The 19,828-nt window shown below is 38.7% G+C and overlaps 1 protein-coding gene across 2 annotated transcripts in view; it reads left to right on the forward strand.

Annotated features, from left to right (window-relative positions):
• The window catches only part of MKLN1 (muskelin 1), a 382,687-nt gene that overhangs the window by 351,677 nt on the left and 11,182 nt on the right, over window positions 1-19,828 (forward strand). For both annotated transcript variants that reach the window (XM_043590475.1, XM_043590474.1), the window contains 2 exons: window positions 799-901; window positions 11,807-11,861. In XM_043590475.1, the coding sequence (XP_043446410.1) occupies window positions 799-901; window positions 11,807-11,861 (158 nt within the window). The remainder of the gene's footprint in view (window positions 1-798; window positions 902-11,806; window positions 11,862-19,828) is intronic.

Genomic DNA, 19,828 nt, shown 5'->3' on the forward strand with positions numbered 1-19,828 from the left:
GTTGAAAAAAAAATTAAAAAAAAAAAAGAACTAACGCATTGTTTCTTTTTTAGCTCTTGTATTGGCCAAGTTCGTTGTCTGAACCTCAGTTTCTTATCTGTTTTTTAAAAAATGATAATAAAACATCGTCATCGTAACGGGGATAAATGAACTAATATATGTAAAATACTTGATACATTATCTAGCATATAACAAATACTTGATAAGTGGTTGCTACAATTGTTATTGTTATTGACTGAGACAGGAAATAATCTTGTTAAAAATATTTGAGCAATTTAAAAAATATATATATATTCAATCAGTGTCCATGATACTCGTGAAAAGAAAGTATACTCATGTCTGTTTCTGACCTGTTAAGGACCTCTAATGGAATGTATATTGCACAAATCTAATCGAGTATTTTTATTTTATCTCTACTTGTTTCTCATGAAACATATTTGGCTCTTTTGCAGTTTTGTTATGTAAAATATTTGACACGTTCACTATGTTTTGTAGTTGATTTAATCTTAGCTTGTAGTTTTAAGAAGAGGGTAGGAGGTACTCCTACCCAGTCTCTCGCTCCACAGCTGCCTGTGACCTCCTGGCATCACCATGACATCTCCAGGAACTCCACAGCTGTGCTGTCTCCATGGCAGTATTCTTACTTCTGGATTCCCAAACACAGGGTGTTTTTTTTTTTTTTTTTTTTTGATATCTACAGTGACTCCTTAGACACAATATTCTACTCCAGGTCTGAATGACATTTCTGATGTTTTCCCATAACTCCAGACAATTATTGTTCTTGTTTACATTTTCTAGGTTTGAAGAAAAGGCCCAAATGGATCCCCTTAGTGCTCTGAAATATTTACAAAACGATCTTTATATAACTGTGGATCATTCAGACCCAGAAGAGACAAAAGAGGTAAAAGTGATAATAAACTTCAGAAAGTGAGCATTAAAAGAAAAAAAGTCTTTCTAACTCTTACTTGCTGATTTTGCTCTTAGATGTTTAAAGGAAAATGGGGAAAATGGGATGACACTAATAATTTTTAAAATGGCATAGAGCAGGGGTACCTGGATGGCTCAGTTGGTTGGGTCTCTGACTCTTGATTTCAGCTCAGGTCATGGCCTTTCAGTTTGTGGGTTCGAGCCTGCGTCAGGCTCCACACTGACAGCATGGGGCCTGCTTGGCGTGCACGCTCTCTCTCTCTCTCTTTCTCTCTCTCTCTCTCTGCCCCTCCCCTGCTTATGCACACGTGCACATGCACACTCGCTCGCTCGCGCGCGCTCTCTCTCTCTCTCTCTCTCTCTCTCTCCGTCTCTGAAAAAAAATAATAAAGTGGCACAGAGCAGATGAAATAAAAATTGAAAAGGCTTACTTTCATGTGATAACAAAAGGTTCAGGTCACACAAAAAGCCCTTGATCCATTCAGAAAAGGACTCTCAGGTTTAAAATTTTAATTTAGACTTTAGTTTTGTGTGTTGGGAAGCAAATAGAAATTTTTGCTTTCATAGTCCCATGCTTCTTTCACTTAAGGATTACATGCCTCAGTTTGAGTCTTTTTTTTTTTTTTTTTTTTAAGAGAGAGAGAGAGTGTGTGAGCAGGGGAAAGGGGCAGAGGGGGAGAGAATCACACACGGGACTTGATCCCATGACCCTGGGATCATGACTTGAACCAAAATCAGAAGTCAGATGCTCAACCGACTGAGCCTCCCGCATGTCCCTGAACTTTTCTGTTGGTACTCCAAAATCCCTTAAGAGAAGAAAGAAAACTCTCCTCTTTTGTAGGGACAAAGTGAAGAGAGGTTGGTAGGAGTTAGAATCCCTTCTACCTTGATGTCATAGCAGGATAGTTGGACTACATTCTACTGACTTCATTAGGAGTCCCTAACTTTGAGAATTAATAGCAGGTCATTACTTTTCAGGGATTTGTGGTGGTGGTGGTGGTTACCTAATATGGGAGGGAAGGAGAAGATTTAATATTTTTAGGGGTAATCTGTACCCCCAGTGTGGGGAATATTTGCTTATCTGTGGTGTGTGAATATACCTGCAGTGAATTTCATAGTCATAGCTGGTCTTCCTACTAACTTCTGAGATTCTTTTGTCACTTTAACTTTTGCCAAGCATCCTTGTTCATAGTTCATCTTGCAACATCTGAACTGCAATCCATTTTACCTTCTACTCACAGAATTGGTGCCGACAATATCTAGTTCTGTCCTTTCCATCTACTTCCCTGTTATCTGTTGTTTCACTTTGGCTTTGTAATAGCAACATCAGGCAGTGCTTTTCTTTGTTCCCCAGTAACACAGGCTTCTGATTTAATGTCAAATCACTTTCAGGTACCAGGTTCATTGTACTTTCAAGCAGTAGGACCTGTGTGTCCTTGGCACCAAAACAAAGAGCTTCTCTTTCATAGTTGCTCTTACTTAGTATTGGTTGTAACCCTTCCCTAGGTGGAGAATCAGCAGAACACAATTTAGGACCATCTGAAGGGGGACAGTTAATTGTCTTCCTTGTGTCTTCAATCAATTCATGATACTATTTGAAATGGGGAATTATCCCCAAGTAGCAGAATATGTTTGGTTTAATCTGTTATGGCTTATAACTGAACATAGTTGTAAAGAGCCCATTAATGTGCATTGTATTAGACCAGGCATTTGAACGTTATAAATAAATTTCCTTGTGTTTTCTCCGTAGTTATTCTGACATGGCTGTTACCGGGAACATTCATTTTTCTCTTATTTTTTGTTTTGGTTTGTTTTGTTTTCTCTTATTTTTTAAAACCAAGCCAGAACAGAGGCTCCTGGGTGGCTCAATGAGTTAAGCATCCGACTTCAGCTCAGGTCAGGATCTCACGGTTTGTGAGTTTTAGCCGTGAGTCCGGTTCTGCACTGACATTGCAGAACCTGCTTGGGATTTTCTCTCTGCCCCTCCCCGCCCCCGTTTCTCTTTCTCTCTCAAAAAAAACCCAACGACTTAAAAACTTAAAACAAAATATTGCAAAGTAAATAAATTCAATTGTGCCAGCTGCAAGTAGGCCAAAGAGAACAGTTCGTTCTTAAAGCTAAGCTAATGGGAAAAGCCAGGACAGGGAGGTATCTTGAGTTCAAATTGAGCCATTTTTTAAATTTTGGTGGCAGGTTTCTCTTTTTATCGCTTCCTCAGTAGTTTCAAATTATGATTTTGTATGCCACAGACTTCCATTCCATTTCTTTTTTTAAAAGAAAAATTTTTTTTTAACGTTTTATTTATTTTTGAGACAGGGAGAGACAGAGCATGAACAGGGGAGGGTCAGAGAGAGGGAGACACAGAATCTGAAACAGGCTCCAGGCTCTGAGCTGTCAGCACAGAGCCCGATGCGGGGCTTGAACTCACGGACCGCGAGATCATGACCTGAGCCGAAGTCGGCCGCTCAACCGACTGAGCCACCCAGGCGCCCCCCCATTCCATTTCTTAATAGCTGTATCTGTTAAGCGTTGTTTAGCCCTAGTTGAAGTTAGTTAAAATGGTGCTGTGCACATGTGTGTCAGCATCTGAATCACTTCTAAACTTTTTCAAAACAATACCCTCACCCTAAGATGCTCTGTCTGCTCTTATGTAACAGAAAACTGAAAACACTCCTGACATTGAGAATTACTGGTCTGTGAGATTATTTTGTTTTAAAATGTGTGAATGGATTTTGTTTTGGTAAAAGAAATCTCTTGGTGACAGTTCTAGGATATATACTCACAGTATTTGTTAGTAAGGCATAGAGATCTTCACTCTCCTTATAACATACTGTTCCACTTATCAAAAACAGACCTTACTGCTGTTTTCTGTAGTAACCTGTTTTTGTTCTCTGTGTATTAAATGATTGTATCAGCAACTAAAAGTGGTTCTCTTTTGGGGGGCACCTATTATGATGATGATCATCATTGTGCCTATATTGGAATGATGGTGGATTACCAGCTATATACCAAATAATGATTCTTTGCTTTCCTTCAGTCTCCAGAACATGGATTCTAAATTGGCAATGAGGTCCTGATAAACCTTATGAAAATGATATAATTTTCTAGAAAAGGCCCAAGAGAAGGTTGCCTAAATGATTTCTGCCATTTTCAGAAGATTCTATAATAGAGAAGGAATGAGAAAAACAAGTTTTCAGCCAGTATTACACATTTTGTATTAATTATATTTCTACTGAGCTTCCAAAGTACTGGTGTCATTCATTTAACCGATGTGTATTAAGTCCTTACAACATGCCAGGCATTCTTCTAGGCACAAGAGGTACATTAGTGAACCAAGCAAAATACCTTCCTGGGTGGTAATTACTACCACTGAGGAAAGACAATAAACTATTATATAGCAAATTGTAAAGTACAGTTTATAAAGTATATAAGTTATATAGTACATTGGAAATAGGTATAATGAGAAAATTAAAAAGAGATAAAAAGGGTAAATAAAGGGAGATCAGAGTTAGAAGGGGTGAGAATTGGGCAGTTGCAGTATTAAGTAGGATGATCATAACAGGCCTCATTTAGAAATGAGCTGCACACAAACACTTGAAGGGTGTGAGGGAGTCTAAGCAGCTAATTTGGGGAAGATAATTCCTAGCAAAGGGAGGGCTAGAACAAGGACCTGAGGGTGGGAACATTCTGGCTTTGTGTAGAACAGCAAGGAGGCCACTGTGGCTAGAGCAGAGGTAAAAATGTTCAGAGGAGTCAGAGACGAGGTCGGAGAGGTAAGAGCAGGGATTGGGAAATCATATGGTGAATGACTTCTTAAGTCACTGTTAGGACTTTGGTTTTCACTCTGAATGAATAAGGAGCCAGTTAAGGAGTGATAAGATCTGCTTTATGTCTTACCTAAGATCACTAAGATCTAAGATTATTCTGACTGCTGTATTGAGAATAGACTAAAGGAGAATAAGAATGGAGGCAGAGAGACCTATAAGGGAGACCACAGAAATTCTAAGGAAGGCATTATTGTAGCTCAGACCCAGTAGCAGCAGTAGAAATAGTGAGAAGTAGAGTAGATCAGATTCTCAGTAGATGTTAACGGTGGAATCACCAGTGGGAATGCAAACTCTGGTGCAGCCACTGTGAAAAACAGTGTAGAGTTTCCTCAGAAAGTTAAAAGTAGAACTACCCTATGATCCAGCATTTGCACTACTAGATATTTACCCAAAGAATACAAAAATGCTAATTTAAAGGGATACATGCATGCACTTTGATATTTATAGCAGCATTATCTATAATAGGCAAATTATGGAAACAGCCCATGTGTGCATCGATTGATTGTGTGTGTGTGTGTGTGTGTGTGTGTGTGTGTACACGTATACACAGTGGAATATTATCAGCCATAAAAAAGAACGAAATCTTGCCATTTGCAATGACATGGACAGATCTAGAGAATATTATGCTAAATGGATAAGTCAGAGAAAGACAAATACCATATGATTTTATTCAATGTGTGGAATTTAAGAAACAAAACAAGTGAGCAAAGGGGGAGAAAAAGGAGAGGCAAACCAAGAAACAGACTCTCTCTTTTTTTTTAAGTAATCTCTGCACCCAACATGGGGTTCAAACCCATAACCCAGAGATCAGGAGTCACATCCTCTACCACCTGAATCAGCCAGGTGCCCCAAAAGACTCTTAACTATAGAAAACAAACTAACGGTTACCAGAAAGGAGGTGGGTGAGAGTGGGTTAAGTCAATGATGGAGATGAAGGAATGCTCTTGAGATGAACACGGTGATGTATGGCAGTGTTGAATCACAATGCGGTACACTTGAAACCAATATTACACTGTATGTTAACTGAAAATTAAAAACTTTTTTAAAAAGTAGAACCAACAGAATTTTATCATCCGACTGGATGTAGTGTTTGAAAAAAATGACGCCAAAGTTACTGGCCTTAGTGGATGGAGTTACTATCAACTGAAATGAGAAGGCTGTGGGTCATCCCAGTTCGGGGTGCTCGGTGGGGACTCCTGACTGGGACCAGGAGTATAATGTTGGATATATCTTCAGTTTGAGATGCTTGTGGAACAGCCAGCCTTATACATTGAGGTGATACTTAGATATTCAGGTTTGGCTTTATTCAGATTATATAGTATCACTTGATACCTATTAAAATCCTAGGTCAGTACATACCAGTTCCACAAAATCAGGTTGTTTAAATAATAGTTTTCTCCCTATCCTTCCACATGGAGAACCAGTAATGTTTATCTTTCACCTTAGATGTCAGAAAAGAGGAGCAAATTAACCCTAAAATAAGTAGAAGATCGGAAAATAATGAACTAGAAAACAAATAATAGAAAAAAATGTTTTAAGTGAAAAGTTGGTTCTTGGAAAAGGTGAATAAAATAGCCAAACTTAGGAAGAAAAAAAAATAGTGAAAATATAAGTTGTCAACGTTATTACAGACCCTATATATATTAAAAGAGAATAAGGAGATATTATGAACTAGAACAAATTCAACTTGCTGGAATGGACAAATTCCTTGGAAGGCACAACAAAACAGACACAAGAAGAATTAGAAAATATTAAGGAGCTCCATATCAGTTACAGACATAGATTGAATTTGTAATTAAAAACTTTGGGGGGGCACTTGAGTGGCTCAGTCAGTTAAGCATCCGACTCTTGATTTAAGCTCAGGTCATGATCTTATGGTTTAATGTAAAGGATAAATTCCAGTGAGTTGAGTTCCAGCCCCACACTGGGCTCTGCTCACAGCATGGAGCCTGCTTGCAATTCTTTTTCCCTGAACCTTCTGCCCCTTCCTCTCTCTCTTTCTCTTTCTCTCTCTTAAAATAAATAAGCTTAAAAAACAAACAAACAAAATACAACTTTCAGGGCACCTAGTCATGATCCTGGGACCCTGGGATAGAGCCCCACATTGGGCTCTGTGCTGAACAGGGAGCCTGCTTAAGATTCTCCCCTCCCCCTCCCTCACTCCTTCCCTCTCCCCCACTCAGTCCCTCTTCCGCTTGCTGTCTCACCCACACTCTCTCTAAAATAAAAAAATAAAACACTTTCAAAGTGTTTTTTGAAAGAAAAGAAAACTGGACTCTTGATGGCTATCTCACTAAATTCAGGAATGAAGGAAGTAAAAATAGCAACTCTTCATAGACTCTAAGAAAGGAGAGGAAGACAGAACACTTTCTACATCCTGTTATGAAGCACCTTGACTGATATTAAAAACCCAACCAAAATACTACAGGCAAAGAAAACTATAAACCTCTTGTGTTATTATAAAGCTATAATACCTCTTGTGAATGGAGATGCAAAATTCTTAACAAAATTTTATCTAATTGAGCAATATATAAAAAGGTTAATGCATAATGACTAAGTGAGAGTATATTCTAGGAATATAAAGTCTGTTTAACATTTGAAAATCAGTCGTTCACCACACTGATAGAATGAAGGAGAAGAACCTTAGATCATCTCAATAAGTGGAGAATAAGCATTTGACAAAATTTAAAACCCATTTATGAAAAAAAAAAAAAAAACTAGCAGACAAGGAATGAAAAGAACCTTCCTAAATCTCATAAAGGGCATCTATGAAGCTCTCACTCCTAATTATAAAACTCTTTCCCTGAAGATTAAGACAAGGAAAGGATGCCTGTTATCAACAGACATCCTCTACTCAGCATTGTACCAGAAGTTATAGCTAGTGCAATCAGGTAAGAAAAAGGAATAAGCAGTGTATGGATTGGAAAGGGAAAAGCAGAATTGTGTGTATAGATCACATTATTGTGTATATGGAAAACCCTGTGCAGTTCGCAAAACAATATGCTAAAATAAGTGAATTTAGCAAGGTTACAGAATATAAGGTCAATGGGGGGAAAAGTGATTATTTTTTTTTTTAACGTTTTATTTATTTTTGAGACAGGGAGGGACAGAGCATGAACAGGGGAGGGTCAGAGAGAGGGAGACACAGAATCTGAAACAGGCTCCAGGCTCTGAGCTGTCAGCACAGAGCCCGATGCGGGGCTCGAACTCACGGACCGTGAGATCATGACCTGAGCCGATGTCGGCTGCTTAACCGACTGAGCCACCAGGCACCCCAAAAAGTGATTTTTATATTAGCAATGAACAATTACAAAATAAGAATTTTTCAGGGTGCCTGGGTGGCTCAGTCAGTTGAGCGTCCAGCTTCGGCTCAGGTCATGATCTCACAGTTTGTGGGTTCAAGCCCCGCATCAGGCTCTGTGCTGACAGCTTAGAACCTGGAGCCTGCTTTGGATACTGTGTCTCCCTCTCTCTCTGCGCCTCCCCCGTTCATTCTCTGTCTCTCTCTCTCATTCAAAAATAAACAAAAACAGGGGCGCCTGGGTGGCTCAGTCGGTTAAGCGTCTGACTTCAGCTCAGGTCACGATCTCACAGTCCATGAGTTTGAGCCCCACGTCGGGCTCTGGGCTTATGGCTCAGAGCCTGGAGCCTGCTTCCGATTCTGTGTCTCCCTCTCTCTCTGACCCTCCCCCGTTCATGCTCTGTCTCTCTCTGTCTCAAAAATCTCTGTCTCAAAAATAAATAAAGGTTAAAAAAAAAATTTTTTTTAATAAAAACATTTTTTAAAATGTTTTTTTTAATAAAAAAAAAAGAAGAAGAAGGAGAAAATAAGAATTTTAGGGATGCCTGAGTGGCTCAGTCAGTTAAGCGTCTGAATTTGGTTCAGGTCATGATCTCACGGTTTGTGGGTTCGAGCCCCGTGTTGGACTCTGTGCTGACAGATCAGAGCCTGGAACCTGCTCGGATTCTGTGTCTCTCCTCTCTGTCTGATCCTCCCTGCTTGTGCTCTTATCTCTCAAAAATAAATAAACATTAAATTTAAAAAAAAAAGATGGACCTAAATATAAAACCTAAAACAATAAAGCTTCAAGAAGAAAACATCTTCACAACCTTGGTGTAGGCAGAAATTTCATGGACATGACACAAAGGCACTAACCCTAAAAGTAAAAAGCCTGCTAAGTTGGATTTCATCAGAAGTAAAATTTCATTAGAAGGCTTTAGAAAAATGGACAAGCCACAGACTAAATAATATTTGCAGTAGATATATCTGACAGAGGACTAATACCCAGAATTTTTTTTAATTTACATTCAAATTAGTTAGCATATAGTGCAACAATGATTTCAGGAGTAGATTCCTTAATGCCCTTTACCCATTTAGCCTATCCCCCCCCAACCCCTCCAGTAACCCTCTGTTCTCCATATTTAGGAGTCTCTTATGTTTTGTCCCCCTCCCTATTTTTTATTATTTTTGCTTCCCTTCCTTTGTTTTCATCTATATGGAGTATATATACACTCCATTGTATATATATATATATATATATATATATACCACATCTTCTTTATCCATTCGTCCATCGATGGACATTTGGGCTCTTTCCATACTTTGGCTATTGTTGATAGTGCTGCTATAAACATGGGGGTGCATGTGTCCCTTCGAAACAGCACACCTGTATCCCATGGATAAATGCCTAGTAGTGCAATTGCTGGGTCGTAGGGTAGTTCTATTTTCAACTTTTTGAGGAACCTCCATACTGGTTTCCAGAGTGGCTGCACCAGCTTGCATTCTCACCAGCAGTGCAAAAGAGATCCTTTCTCCGCATCCTCGCCAATATCTGTTGTTGCCTGAGTTGTTAATGTTAGCCATTCTGACAGGTGTGAGGTGGTATCTCATTGTGGGTTTGATTTGTATTTCCCTGATGATGAGTGATATTTTTTTCATGTGTGTGTTAGCCATCTGGATGCCTTCCTTGGAAAAGTGTCTATTCGTGTCTTTTGCCCATTTCTTCACTGGATTATTTGGTTTTTTTTGGTTGTTGAGTTTGATAAGTTCTTTATAGATTTTGGATACTAACCCTTTATCTGATATGTCATTTGCAAATATCTTCTCTCATTCCATCAGTTGCCTTTTAGTTTTGCTGATTGTTTCCTTCACCGTGCAGAAGCTTTTTATTTTGATGAGGTCCCAATAGTTCATTTTTGCTTTTGTTTTCCTTGCCTCTGGAGACATGTTGAGTAAGAAGTTGCTGCAGCCAAGATCAAAGAGGTTTTTGCCTGCTTTCTTCTCAAGGATTTTGATGGCTTCCTGTCTTACATTTAGGTCTTTCATCCATTTTGAGTTTATTTTTGGGTATGGTGTAAGAAAATGGTCCAGGTTCGTTTTTCTGCATATCTCTGTCCAGTTTTCCCGGCACCACTTGCTAAAGAGACTGTCTTTATTCCATTGGCAGAATATTTTCTAAGAGTGGGGAATTTTTTTTTTTAATTTTTTTAACGTTTATTTATTGAGAGAGGCAGAGCGTGAACTGGGGGAGGGGCAGAGAGAGAAGGAGACAGAATCCGAAGCAGGCTCTAGGCTATGACCTGTCAGCAAAGAGCCTAATGCGGGGCTCAAACTCACGAACCATGAGATCGTGATCTGAGCCAAAGTCCGGCGCTTAACCAACTGAACCACCCAGGCACACCCCACCCCAAGAATATTTAAAAAAACAAAACAAGAACACTTCCCATGTATCTTAAATTCTTCCTTTTGTTCCCTTTTTTCCTAATTCTTGCTTAAATAATTACTTCTGGAATACTTGTCCAGTCTCTGCCCTTCAAAAGGTCATAAGTCAGAGCTTACAAATATTGACGTGATTGATACCTGAAATTTTAAAGACTGGAAGCACATCTTGAGGAATCAGTGATATCAACCACTCAGATCTTACAAAGTGCTAAGTAATTCCATTGAGATTCTATTCATTGGTCTACTCCTTCCTTTAACTTACCTATTTTCCAGCCATCCTCATTCAAGATAAAGATGAAGAGTTCTCCCAAGTTAAAGTAAATATAGTAGTTCTTATAAACTTTCTCAATTTCAGTTGACCCGTTATTTGTTAATAAGTACATATATACTTTAATAAATTTTAAAAATACAGTAATTCCAAGACTTGGTCCAGTATTTTGGAAAGCAGTCTGGTAGAAAAATCAGTATATTCTTGGGGCACCTCAGTGGCTCATTTAGTTAAGTGTCCAGCTCCTGATTACAGCTCAGGTCATGAAATCAGTTTGTGAGTTTGAGCCCCACATCATCAAACTCTGCACTGACAGCTTGGAGCCTCCTTGGGATTCTGTGTCTCCCTCTTTGCCCCTCCCCCGCTCATGCATGCTCACGCGCTGCGCTCGCTCTCTCTCAAAAAAAAAAAATGTCTAAAGAAAAGAAAAATCTGGGGGGTGCCTGGGTGGCTCAGTCAGTTGAGCATCCAACTTCGGCTCAGGTCATGATCTCACGGTCCATGAGTTCAAGCCCCGCATCGGGCTCTGTGCTGACAGCTCAGAGCCTGGAGCCTGCTTCAGATTCTGTGTCTCCCTCTCTCTCTGACCCTCCCCCGTTCATGCTCTGTCTGTCTCTGTCTTAAAAATAAATAAACATTTAAATATATATTTTTTTTTTTTTAAGAAGAAAAATCTGGGTAGCTCAGTCAGTTGAGCATCCGACTTTGGTTCAGGTCATGATCTCGTGGTTCGTGAGTTCAAGCCCCATTTAGGGTTCTGTGCTATCAGCTCAGAGCCTGGAGCCTGCTTCAGATTCTGTGTGTGTGTCTTTCTCTCTCTGCCCCTCCCCTGCTTGCGCTGTCTCTCTCTGCCTCTCAAAAACAAATGAACGTTAAAAAATAATAATAAAAAGAAAAATCAGCATATTTTTTTAAATGTAGTGTTCTTGCTACTATTTAGTGAACAGACTTCTGCAGCACATGTGCAGAGACCTACAGTGGCTAACAAATGGTCAAACTGGCACGTAGTTTTTCTCTAATATGCTTAGCCAGCTAATTTGCTTCTATTTTTTTCTTTTACAGTTTCAGCTCCTAGCTTCTGCTCTATTCAAATCTGGTTCAGATTTTACAGCTCTAGGTAAGTATTCCAGCCTAGTTTATCTAGCTTACATGCCCTACCATTTCGGGGATTGGATTTTGGTTTCTTTTAAGTGAAACATCAGGCAAGATGTTCACCTAAACAAAACAAGTTTCAAGGTAGCCTGCAAAATTTCTAGTAACCTGCTACAGAGTTATTTTCCAAGCATCAGTCACCAGTTCATGGGTCAGTCTGCAGTTCCTGTTACACCAATTGCTGGGTTCTTATGCAAACACATGGCAGTAGAAGCCAAAATAAATTAACTCGTATAGCATGGTTTTGAAATGTAGGTGTACTACTCATACACTTAACTACTAGATGACACTTCTTGGTGGGATGATTTTTCCTCTCAGTTTCTTCTTTGTGGAATCAACAGATTGGTGACGGGTAGGCAGTGAAAAAATCATTTTGAGATCAGAGAAAATGCATTATCTCTTCCCTGAAAGTGCCAAATTTTATATGCTGTTATTTTAATTGTTTAAGATAAACTCTACTTGAAACTCCAGTGTTTTCTCAGACACTCCAGATATGGGCATCAGTCTCCATTTAGGAGTACTCTCATTTAGTATCAATGGATTATTAACGTAACTAGACCGTAGTGAAGTGGGGAATCTTACAGAATCCAGCAGAAATCAGGTGAATTTTCAAGAATCTTTTTGTTAGGATACATCATTATGATAACTTTATGTTTTCAACAAGACTGTAGGCTTTTGAAGTATGGGAATTTCCAGCCCCCCTCTTGGCATTACAAAATACAGTCACATGGTAAATGCTTATTAATTCCATTCATGCCACTGCTGTTATAATTTGCCTTAGAGCTGAACAGTAGTATTGAGATTTTCCAGTATATGAAATACAGATACTAGTCTTTATCTCTAGCATAGGATAGCAATTTAATTTCTTCATCATCCTTCTGTCTCCTAAAGGTGAGCTATACCTCAAAGGAACAGAACATATATAATTCTGGTGTTTTTCAGTGGGATGGGAAAGAATAGCAATTTTCCTTGGGGTCTTGCCCTTTCTTATTCCATAACCAGTAATCGAGGCTTCTCCACTGATAGAGGCACCTCTAGTCCTGAGTTCTAATTCCGGAACACATAGGATTCCACAGGGTAGGACTGAGCACACTTTGCTATAAAACATAGGTTCTCTGAAAATTTAGATAATTGTTTAGCACTATTCCATACAAATATTTTGAGGCTAACAGAGAGCTTAACCCTGTGATGAAGAACTTAAGTGTAAGCATTATTTTAGAAAGTCCATACCCTTGTGAATTTCATCATTTGAGACAGATTTAGTGATACATGAATTAGAAACCTGGCACATAGGGGGCGCCTGGGTGGCGCAGTCGGTTAAGCGTCCGATTTCAGCCAGGTCACGATCTCGCGGTCCGGGAGTTCGAGCCCCGCGTCAGGCTCTGGGCTGATGGCTCGGAGCCTGGAGCCTGCTTCCGATTCTGTGTCTCCCTCTCTCTCTGCCCCTCCCCCGTTCAAGCTCTGTCTCTCTCTGTCCCCAAAATAAATAAACGTTGAAAAAAAAAATTAAAAAAAAAAAAGAAACCTGGCACATAGATATTGTTTGAATGAACATGTGCCTTGTTATGCATGGATACCACAGCCCAGGGCCATTATTTCTATTTTATTGGTGGGCAGCACTAAAATGTCTCTGGCTGACTTATATTTAGCCTTTAGAACAAAAATGTCTTGGCAGTCATTTAAATATGTTAGGTTGGTGTCAGCAAATATTTTACCTTTAACTTAACTCCTTTCTTTGCTCTCTTCCCCATTCACTGCCAGCTAATATATTTTTCAGGAACAGTTTGTTTGACTTGGATTCCAAGCAAACCTCAGATACACTGAGAACAATACAAACAATAGAAAAAAATACAAAAAGAAAATTCCTGTGGGGTTTTACTTCCTACCGTTTGAAGGAGGCAGTATGTTTAGTAGTTAGAGATGAGAGTGTAGGAGAGTGATTAAGAGTCAGAATCTAGGTTCAGATCAATTCTGCCACTTGCTAATTTCAACCAAATTAATTTCAAAAAGTGACCTCGAGGGGTGCCTGGGTGCCTAAGTCAGTTCAGTGTCCAACTCTTGATCTCAGCTCAGATCTTGATCTCAGGGTCGTGAGTTCTAGCCCCACATTGGGCTCCACGCTGAGTGTGAAGCCTACTTAAAAAAAAGTGACGTCTTGCAAGTACCTTTCTTTTTATTTTTTTTTTAATTTTTAACATTTATTTATTATTTTTCAGAGACAAGAGTGTGAGCAGGGGAGGGGCAGAGAGAGAGAAGGAGACACAGAATCCGAAGCAGGTTTCAGGCTCCAAGCTGTCAGCACAGAGCCTGATGGGGAGTTTGAACCCACAAGCCATGAGATCGTGACCTGAGCCTCCCAGGTGCCCCGAGCAAGTCACCTCTGTAATATTTAATTTCTCCATTTATAAAATGGAGGTAATAAGAGTACTTACCTTAAGTTGAGAGAATTAGGTGAAATAATTATGGCGAACACTTAACACAATAAAACAGTAAGTGCCCCATTCAGAGTACTATTAATATTACCTCCCTCAAAAACATAATCTTCTTGGGATACCTGGGTGGCTCAGTCGGTTAAGCATCGGAAACTTGGTTTCGGGCTCAGGTCATCATCTCACGAACCATGAGTTCAAGCCGCACATCGGGCTCTGTGCTGACAGCTCGGAGCCTGCTTAGCGATTCTTTCTCTCCCTCTCTCTCTGCCCTTCTGGGTGCACGCTCTGTCTCTCAAAATAAATAAATTAAAAAACAGAAAAGGATTTTTAAAAAAATGTAATCTTCTTTGTAACACTGGTAAGTTTGGATGAAAGGCAAATTCGGACTTTATGCCAATTTTAATAAGGAGAAATTTGGTATATTATTTATAAACAAAATGTTATTTTTCTTATAATGTTTCATGCCTACTTCAAGTTCCTGACTCTTGTTTATTTCCCATCAGATTGTCTTATCTTCACTCCACTTAGAGTTGAAATCAAGTGGGGTATTTTACCTGTAGATATATACATTTTTTTAAGATTTTTATTTTTGAGTAATCTCTACACCCAATGTGGGCCTGAAACTCACAACCCTGAGATTGAGTCACACGCTTCACCAACTGAGCCCAGTGTCTCTAGTTGTATACATTTTTTTCATGTATAGATAAACTAAATACTTCATTTTCTAAATTCTCCAAAAAATTTGCCTCTGCTAAAGTTTCTGACAGGCTTCCTTCCAAATTGCTTCTCTTAACCTCCTAGTGAGAATTAATTATCGACTAATGTCCTATGTACCTTAAAGAATTAGAAAAATGGAAAGTGATTTACAGACAGCTGACATCTTAATTTTGAAAAATGACAGACTTCAGAGCAAAATAACCTCTGGGGATCTTTAGAGCTTCTGGTGGCTATGGGCACTTTTAAGCTTGAACTCAGACATTTTGCTAATTTTTAGAGCTGTGTCTTGGTTCCAGAAAGTATGCATTGGTACAGTTTAAGCATACTTTCAGCAAGGTATGTGAGAACTAGGAAAAAATCTGTCTTGTAGAGCATTTTGCCTTTTTTTTTTTTTTTTTTTTTGGAAGGAGAGAGAGAGATTGAGAGAGAGTCAGTCAGTTGGGTGTCCGACTTCAGCTCAGGTTATGATCTCGCGGCTCATGAGTTTGAGCCCCACTTCAGGCTCTGTGCTGACGGCTCAGAGCCTGGAGCCTGTTTCAGATTCTGTGTCTCCCTCTCTCTCTGCCCCTCCCCCACTTGCACTCTGTCTCTCTCTCTCTCAGGAATGAATAAACATGAAAAAAAATTTTTAATAAAAGATACTTTCTTCAACCTCTTGTCTGTAACGCACATGTTTACAGATACTTTTTATATAATAGTGAATTTATTATTAGCAATAGAAAGTATAAATAAACTTATATCCAGGAGAAAAATGTAAATAGAAAAACTTACCTAGTCCGTATAGGATATTAAGTTAAAAGTATTGTATATTCCTAATAGTTCACTTTTCTTTTTAGAGCAGTCATTATCTTTAGTCATGATAGTAGCAATAAAGTGATAGCTAGTATTTATTGAGCACTTCTATGGGGCCAGGTACTATTCTAAGTACTATACATGTCTTAACTCATTTAATCTAGATAATAATCCTATGAAGTAGCTACTGTTGTGAGGCCCTTTTATATATGAAGAAACTGGGACGCTTGCCCAGGAATAGTGCTGGTGAATGGCAAAACAAGGATAGAAACTTGAATAGTATGGCTTCAGAGCTCACTCTCTATAAACTACCAACTATACTGCTTCTCACTGAGCTCTACCAGTTTCTACTACTCTGATTAATTTCTTATTCCATTTTATGATGAAAATCAAGTGAAAGAAACATTGATTAGGAGTGTGAGATTTATGATAATCAATGTAACCGTTTTTGTCCCAGCTCTGCCTTTTAATTAGTCATGTTACGTTCCTAGTGCCTACCCTTTTTAATGTATTTTTTAAAAAAAACATTGACTACAGATAAAGCTTAAGATTCTTCCTGAACAACTTTCCTCAGCTCTGTCTCCCCTCAAGTGTAACCTTTCATATCTGGCAGATCTTTACACAAACACACATATACACACAACCATATACACAGATATACAAATACAGCTGATTCTCTTTATTTACAGTAGTTCTGCTAAGTCATCAGTCTGTTCTGTTACGGCTGAATTAGTGAATACTGAATCATTACCCTATGGGACGTAGGGAGTTAAGTTCCTTATATTGTTCATTCATTAACATTGAACTCAGGCAACAACACTGTAACTCTTTCCTCAAAGAAGCTTGTCTTAACACACATTTTCTCCATTAGGCACATTATGGCCTTTTTGCATTTAAGAACACTAGACAACACTTCAGCACTACATTTGGGGGATCATTTTAAGCAGTGAGGTCACCAACAAAAAGCACACAATGCAAAAAACATGACACCAATAGACCAAAAAGGACGCTTGTTTATAATGTGAGAGGTGAAAAAAGAAGGCAGAGCATCACCCAGTTCATCCTCAGCTGAGAACGTGTGTATTTTCGCAGCTGTCCACTTGTCTGTGCAAGACCACATAGTGCCACAAGTATTTATTTTGAGTTTCAGCTAAATTTTAATGGGCAGACAAATGCACAAATATCTGAATAATAAGGATGGACTGTACACACAGACACAGATGTATAGTTTTGTATGTTCTGGTTTTATTACACAATGTAAAATATGTATTCTACAACATAACATTTTAAAATTTAATGATGTGGCGTGGAGATGTTTGCAAGAAACTATAATCTATTGTATTCTTATTGAGTGATACATGATATTCCATAATAGGATCTACCATAATTTAAACATTCATCTAATGATAGTGTAAATTTCAGTCTTCTCACTGGTAAATGGTGAATAAAAATAAAACCTGTTCAGATGGTAACTATACTTACTGTGAGGAGTATTGAGTAATGTATGGAATTGTTAAGTAAAAATCACCACATTGTGGGGCACCTAGGTGGCTCAGTTGGTTGAGTGTCTGGCTGTTAATTTCAGCTTAGGTCATGATCCCAGGGTCGTGGGATCAAACCCATGTCAGTCTCTGTGCTGACTGTGAAGCCTACTTAAGATTCATTCATTCATTCATTCATTGAATCATTCTCTCTTTCTCTCTCTCTCTCTCCCCCCCACACTGCTCTTCTCCCCTGCTCACATATACTCTCTCTCTCTCTCTCTCTAAAATTAAAAAAAAAAAAATCACTAAGTTGTACATTTGAAACTAACATAACATTGTATGTCAGTATACTCCACTGATAAAAATATTTAAGTCAAAAAATTAAACATGTTCTTTTAAGGGTTAAAGAAACTTAGCACACTGCTTACAGTTTAAGCACTCAGTGAATATTTGTTAATAAAAATACATAAATGAGCTTTGGAGTCAGACAGACATGGGTCCACGTTCTATTCTCTTCTCTCACCAGCTGTGAGATCTTACTAAATTACTGAATCTCTCTAACCTGTCTCACATGAAAGGGGAGTTTATGATAAACGCTTCATTATTTTTTTTATAAGAATGAAATGTGGTCATGCATAAACTACCTAGCACACAGCAGGAACTCAGTGTTTCCCTCCCTCTTAAATCATTTAATCTCATGGAAATGTATTTACTTCATTTGATATTATTTCATAAGAAGACAGGTGTTTCATTAGTAATACATTGGTATTACTTCATTAGAGGATTACCACAGAATCAATATTTTCTCCTAAAAATAAAACATCACATTTTTACAAATATAGAAAATAAAGAAAGGAAAAACCTGAAAGTTGACTACAAACAGAAGCCTGTTTATCCAGTTGGTAACATTACCACCCAATAGCAGGGGGGAAGAGAGAAAATGTTTAGTACAATGCTCAGACCATACTCCTACTGAAATATATTTTAAAGACAGTGAAAGCAAAGAAATCTTGTTTTGCCTGTAGTGGTTTGGGTATAGTAATTCTGGAATGTGTTTTGTGTGTATTTCAGGTTGAGCAAATGAGTAAATATGATATTGCAGAATGTCAGTTTTCTTAGTGGAAGAAAGGAGGTACTATAAATAGGGAATGGGATAAGGAGAGGAAGAATCCTTTAACATTCTTAAAAACTGAGAATCATCAATGAAATCATGAACTCATGATTTTGGCTTAAAAAAAGCTATATAATATGTGTGTACATATGTGGATAGGCCTAGAAACAGCACCACCCTTGGCAATTAGCACAACTGATCTTGGTTTCTAAACGTTACCACTAAAAAGGAATAAGGCGTCCTTGGGAAAATGGCTCATTCCAGAACTGTGTAAAGATGAGCTTGGATATCTTGTTGTGCTAGAAAGGAACAGAGTATTTTTAAAAAAATTCTTTTTTAATGTTTATTTGTTTTTGAGAAACAGAGACAGAACGTGAGTGGGGGAGGAGCAGAGAGAGAGAGAGAGACACAGAATCCCAAACAGGCTCCAGGCTCCAAGCTGTCAGCACGGAATTGGACGTGGGGCTCGAACCCACAAACTACGAGATCATGACCTACACTGGAGTCAGACACTCAACCAACTGAGCCACCCAGGTGCCCCGTTAATGGGAACATTTAAAAAAGACATAGAAACCAGCTCAAAAGAGCTCTCACTGGCCCAAACTGGTTCAGTATGAGTATTAAAATGAATAATGACAGTAGTAAATACAATATATTGAAGAAGAAAAGGATCCATGAGAACATACTCATGCAAACAAATAAAATGGAAGGGAAAAAAAACTTTATAATTAATGTCAGTCAACAAATGTAGAAGGAATTGTAATTAGAAAAACAACATTGTAGTTGTTTAGCAAGATATAATTATTTAAGCAAGAATCATCAGTGAATGCTAATATCATTGGGTGCAAGTCTCTTGGGGAACAGGATATTCACACAGTCTCAAATTGTATCCTCGTCAATATTTTACTAATTATAGTGGTAGAAAAGAACACCTTCACATTGGAAAAAAATTGGCTACTGTAGCTTAAGTGGTCAAAGTGAACATTGGGACACACTGATAGCATGTGCCTCCTGACATGATGCACTGAGAAGGACACAGTATCACTTATGTAGTATTCTTGCCAGAACTGCATAAATTTCATTCTGATCATGAGGAAGCAGTCAGACAACCCAAATCCAGCACATTCTGCTACATAACTGCTCTGTACTTTTCAAGAATATCAGTGTCAGGGTGCCTGGGTGACTCAGTTAAGCGTCCAACTCGGCTCAAGTCATGATCTCACGGCTAGTGTGTTCGAGCCCCGTGTCAGGCTCTGTGCTGACAGCTCAGAGCCTGGAGCCTGCTTCAGATTCTGTGTCTCCCCTACCCCACTCGTGCTCTGTCTCTCTCCCTCTCTCTCAAAAATAAACATTAAAAAAAAAAAGGAATATCAGTGCCATTTAAAAAAACAGAGGC

This window comes from Prionailurus bengalensis, chromosome A2 (genome assembly GCF_016509475.1).
Source record: "Prionailurus bengalensis isolate Pbe53 chromosome A2, Fcat_Pben_1.1_paternal_pri, whole genome shotgun sequence".
Lineage (NCBI taxonomy): Eukaryota > Metazoa > Chordata > Mammalia > Carnivora > Felidae > Prionailurus > Prionailurus bengalensis.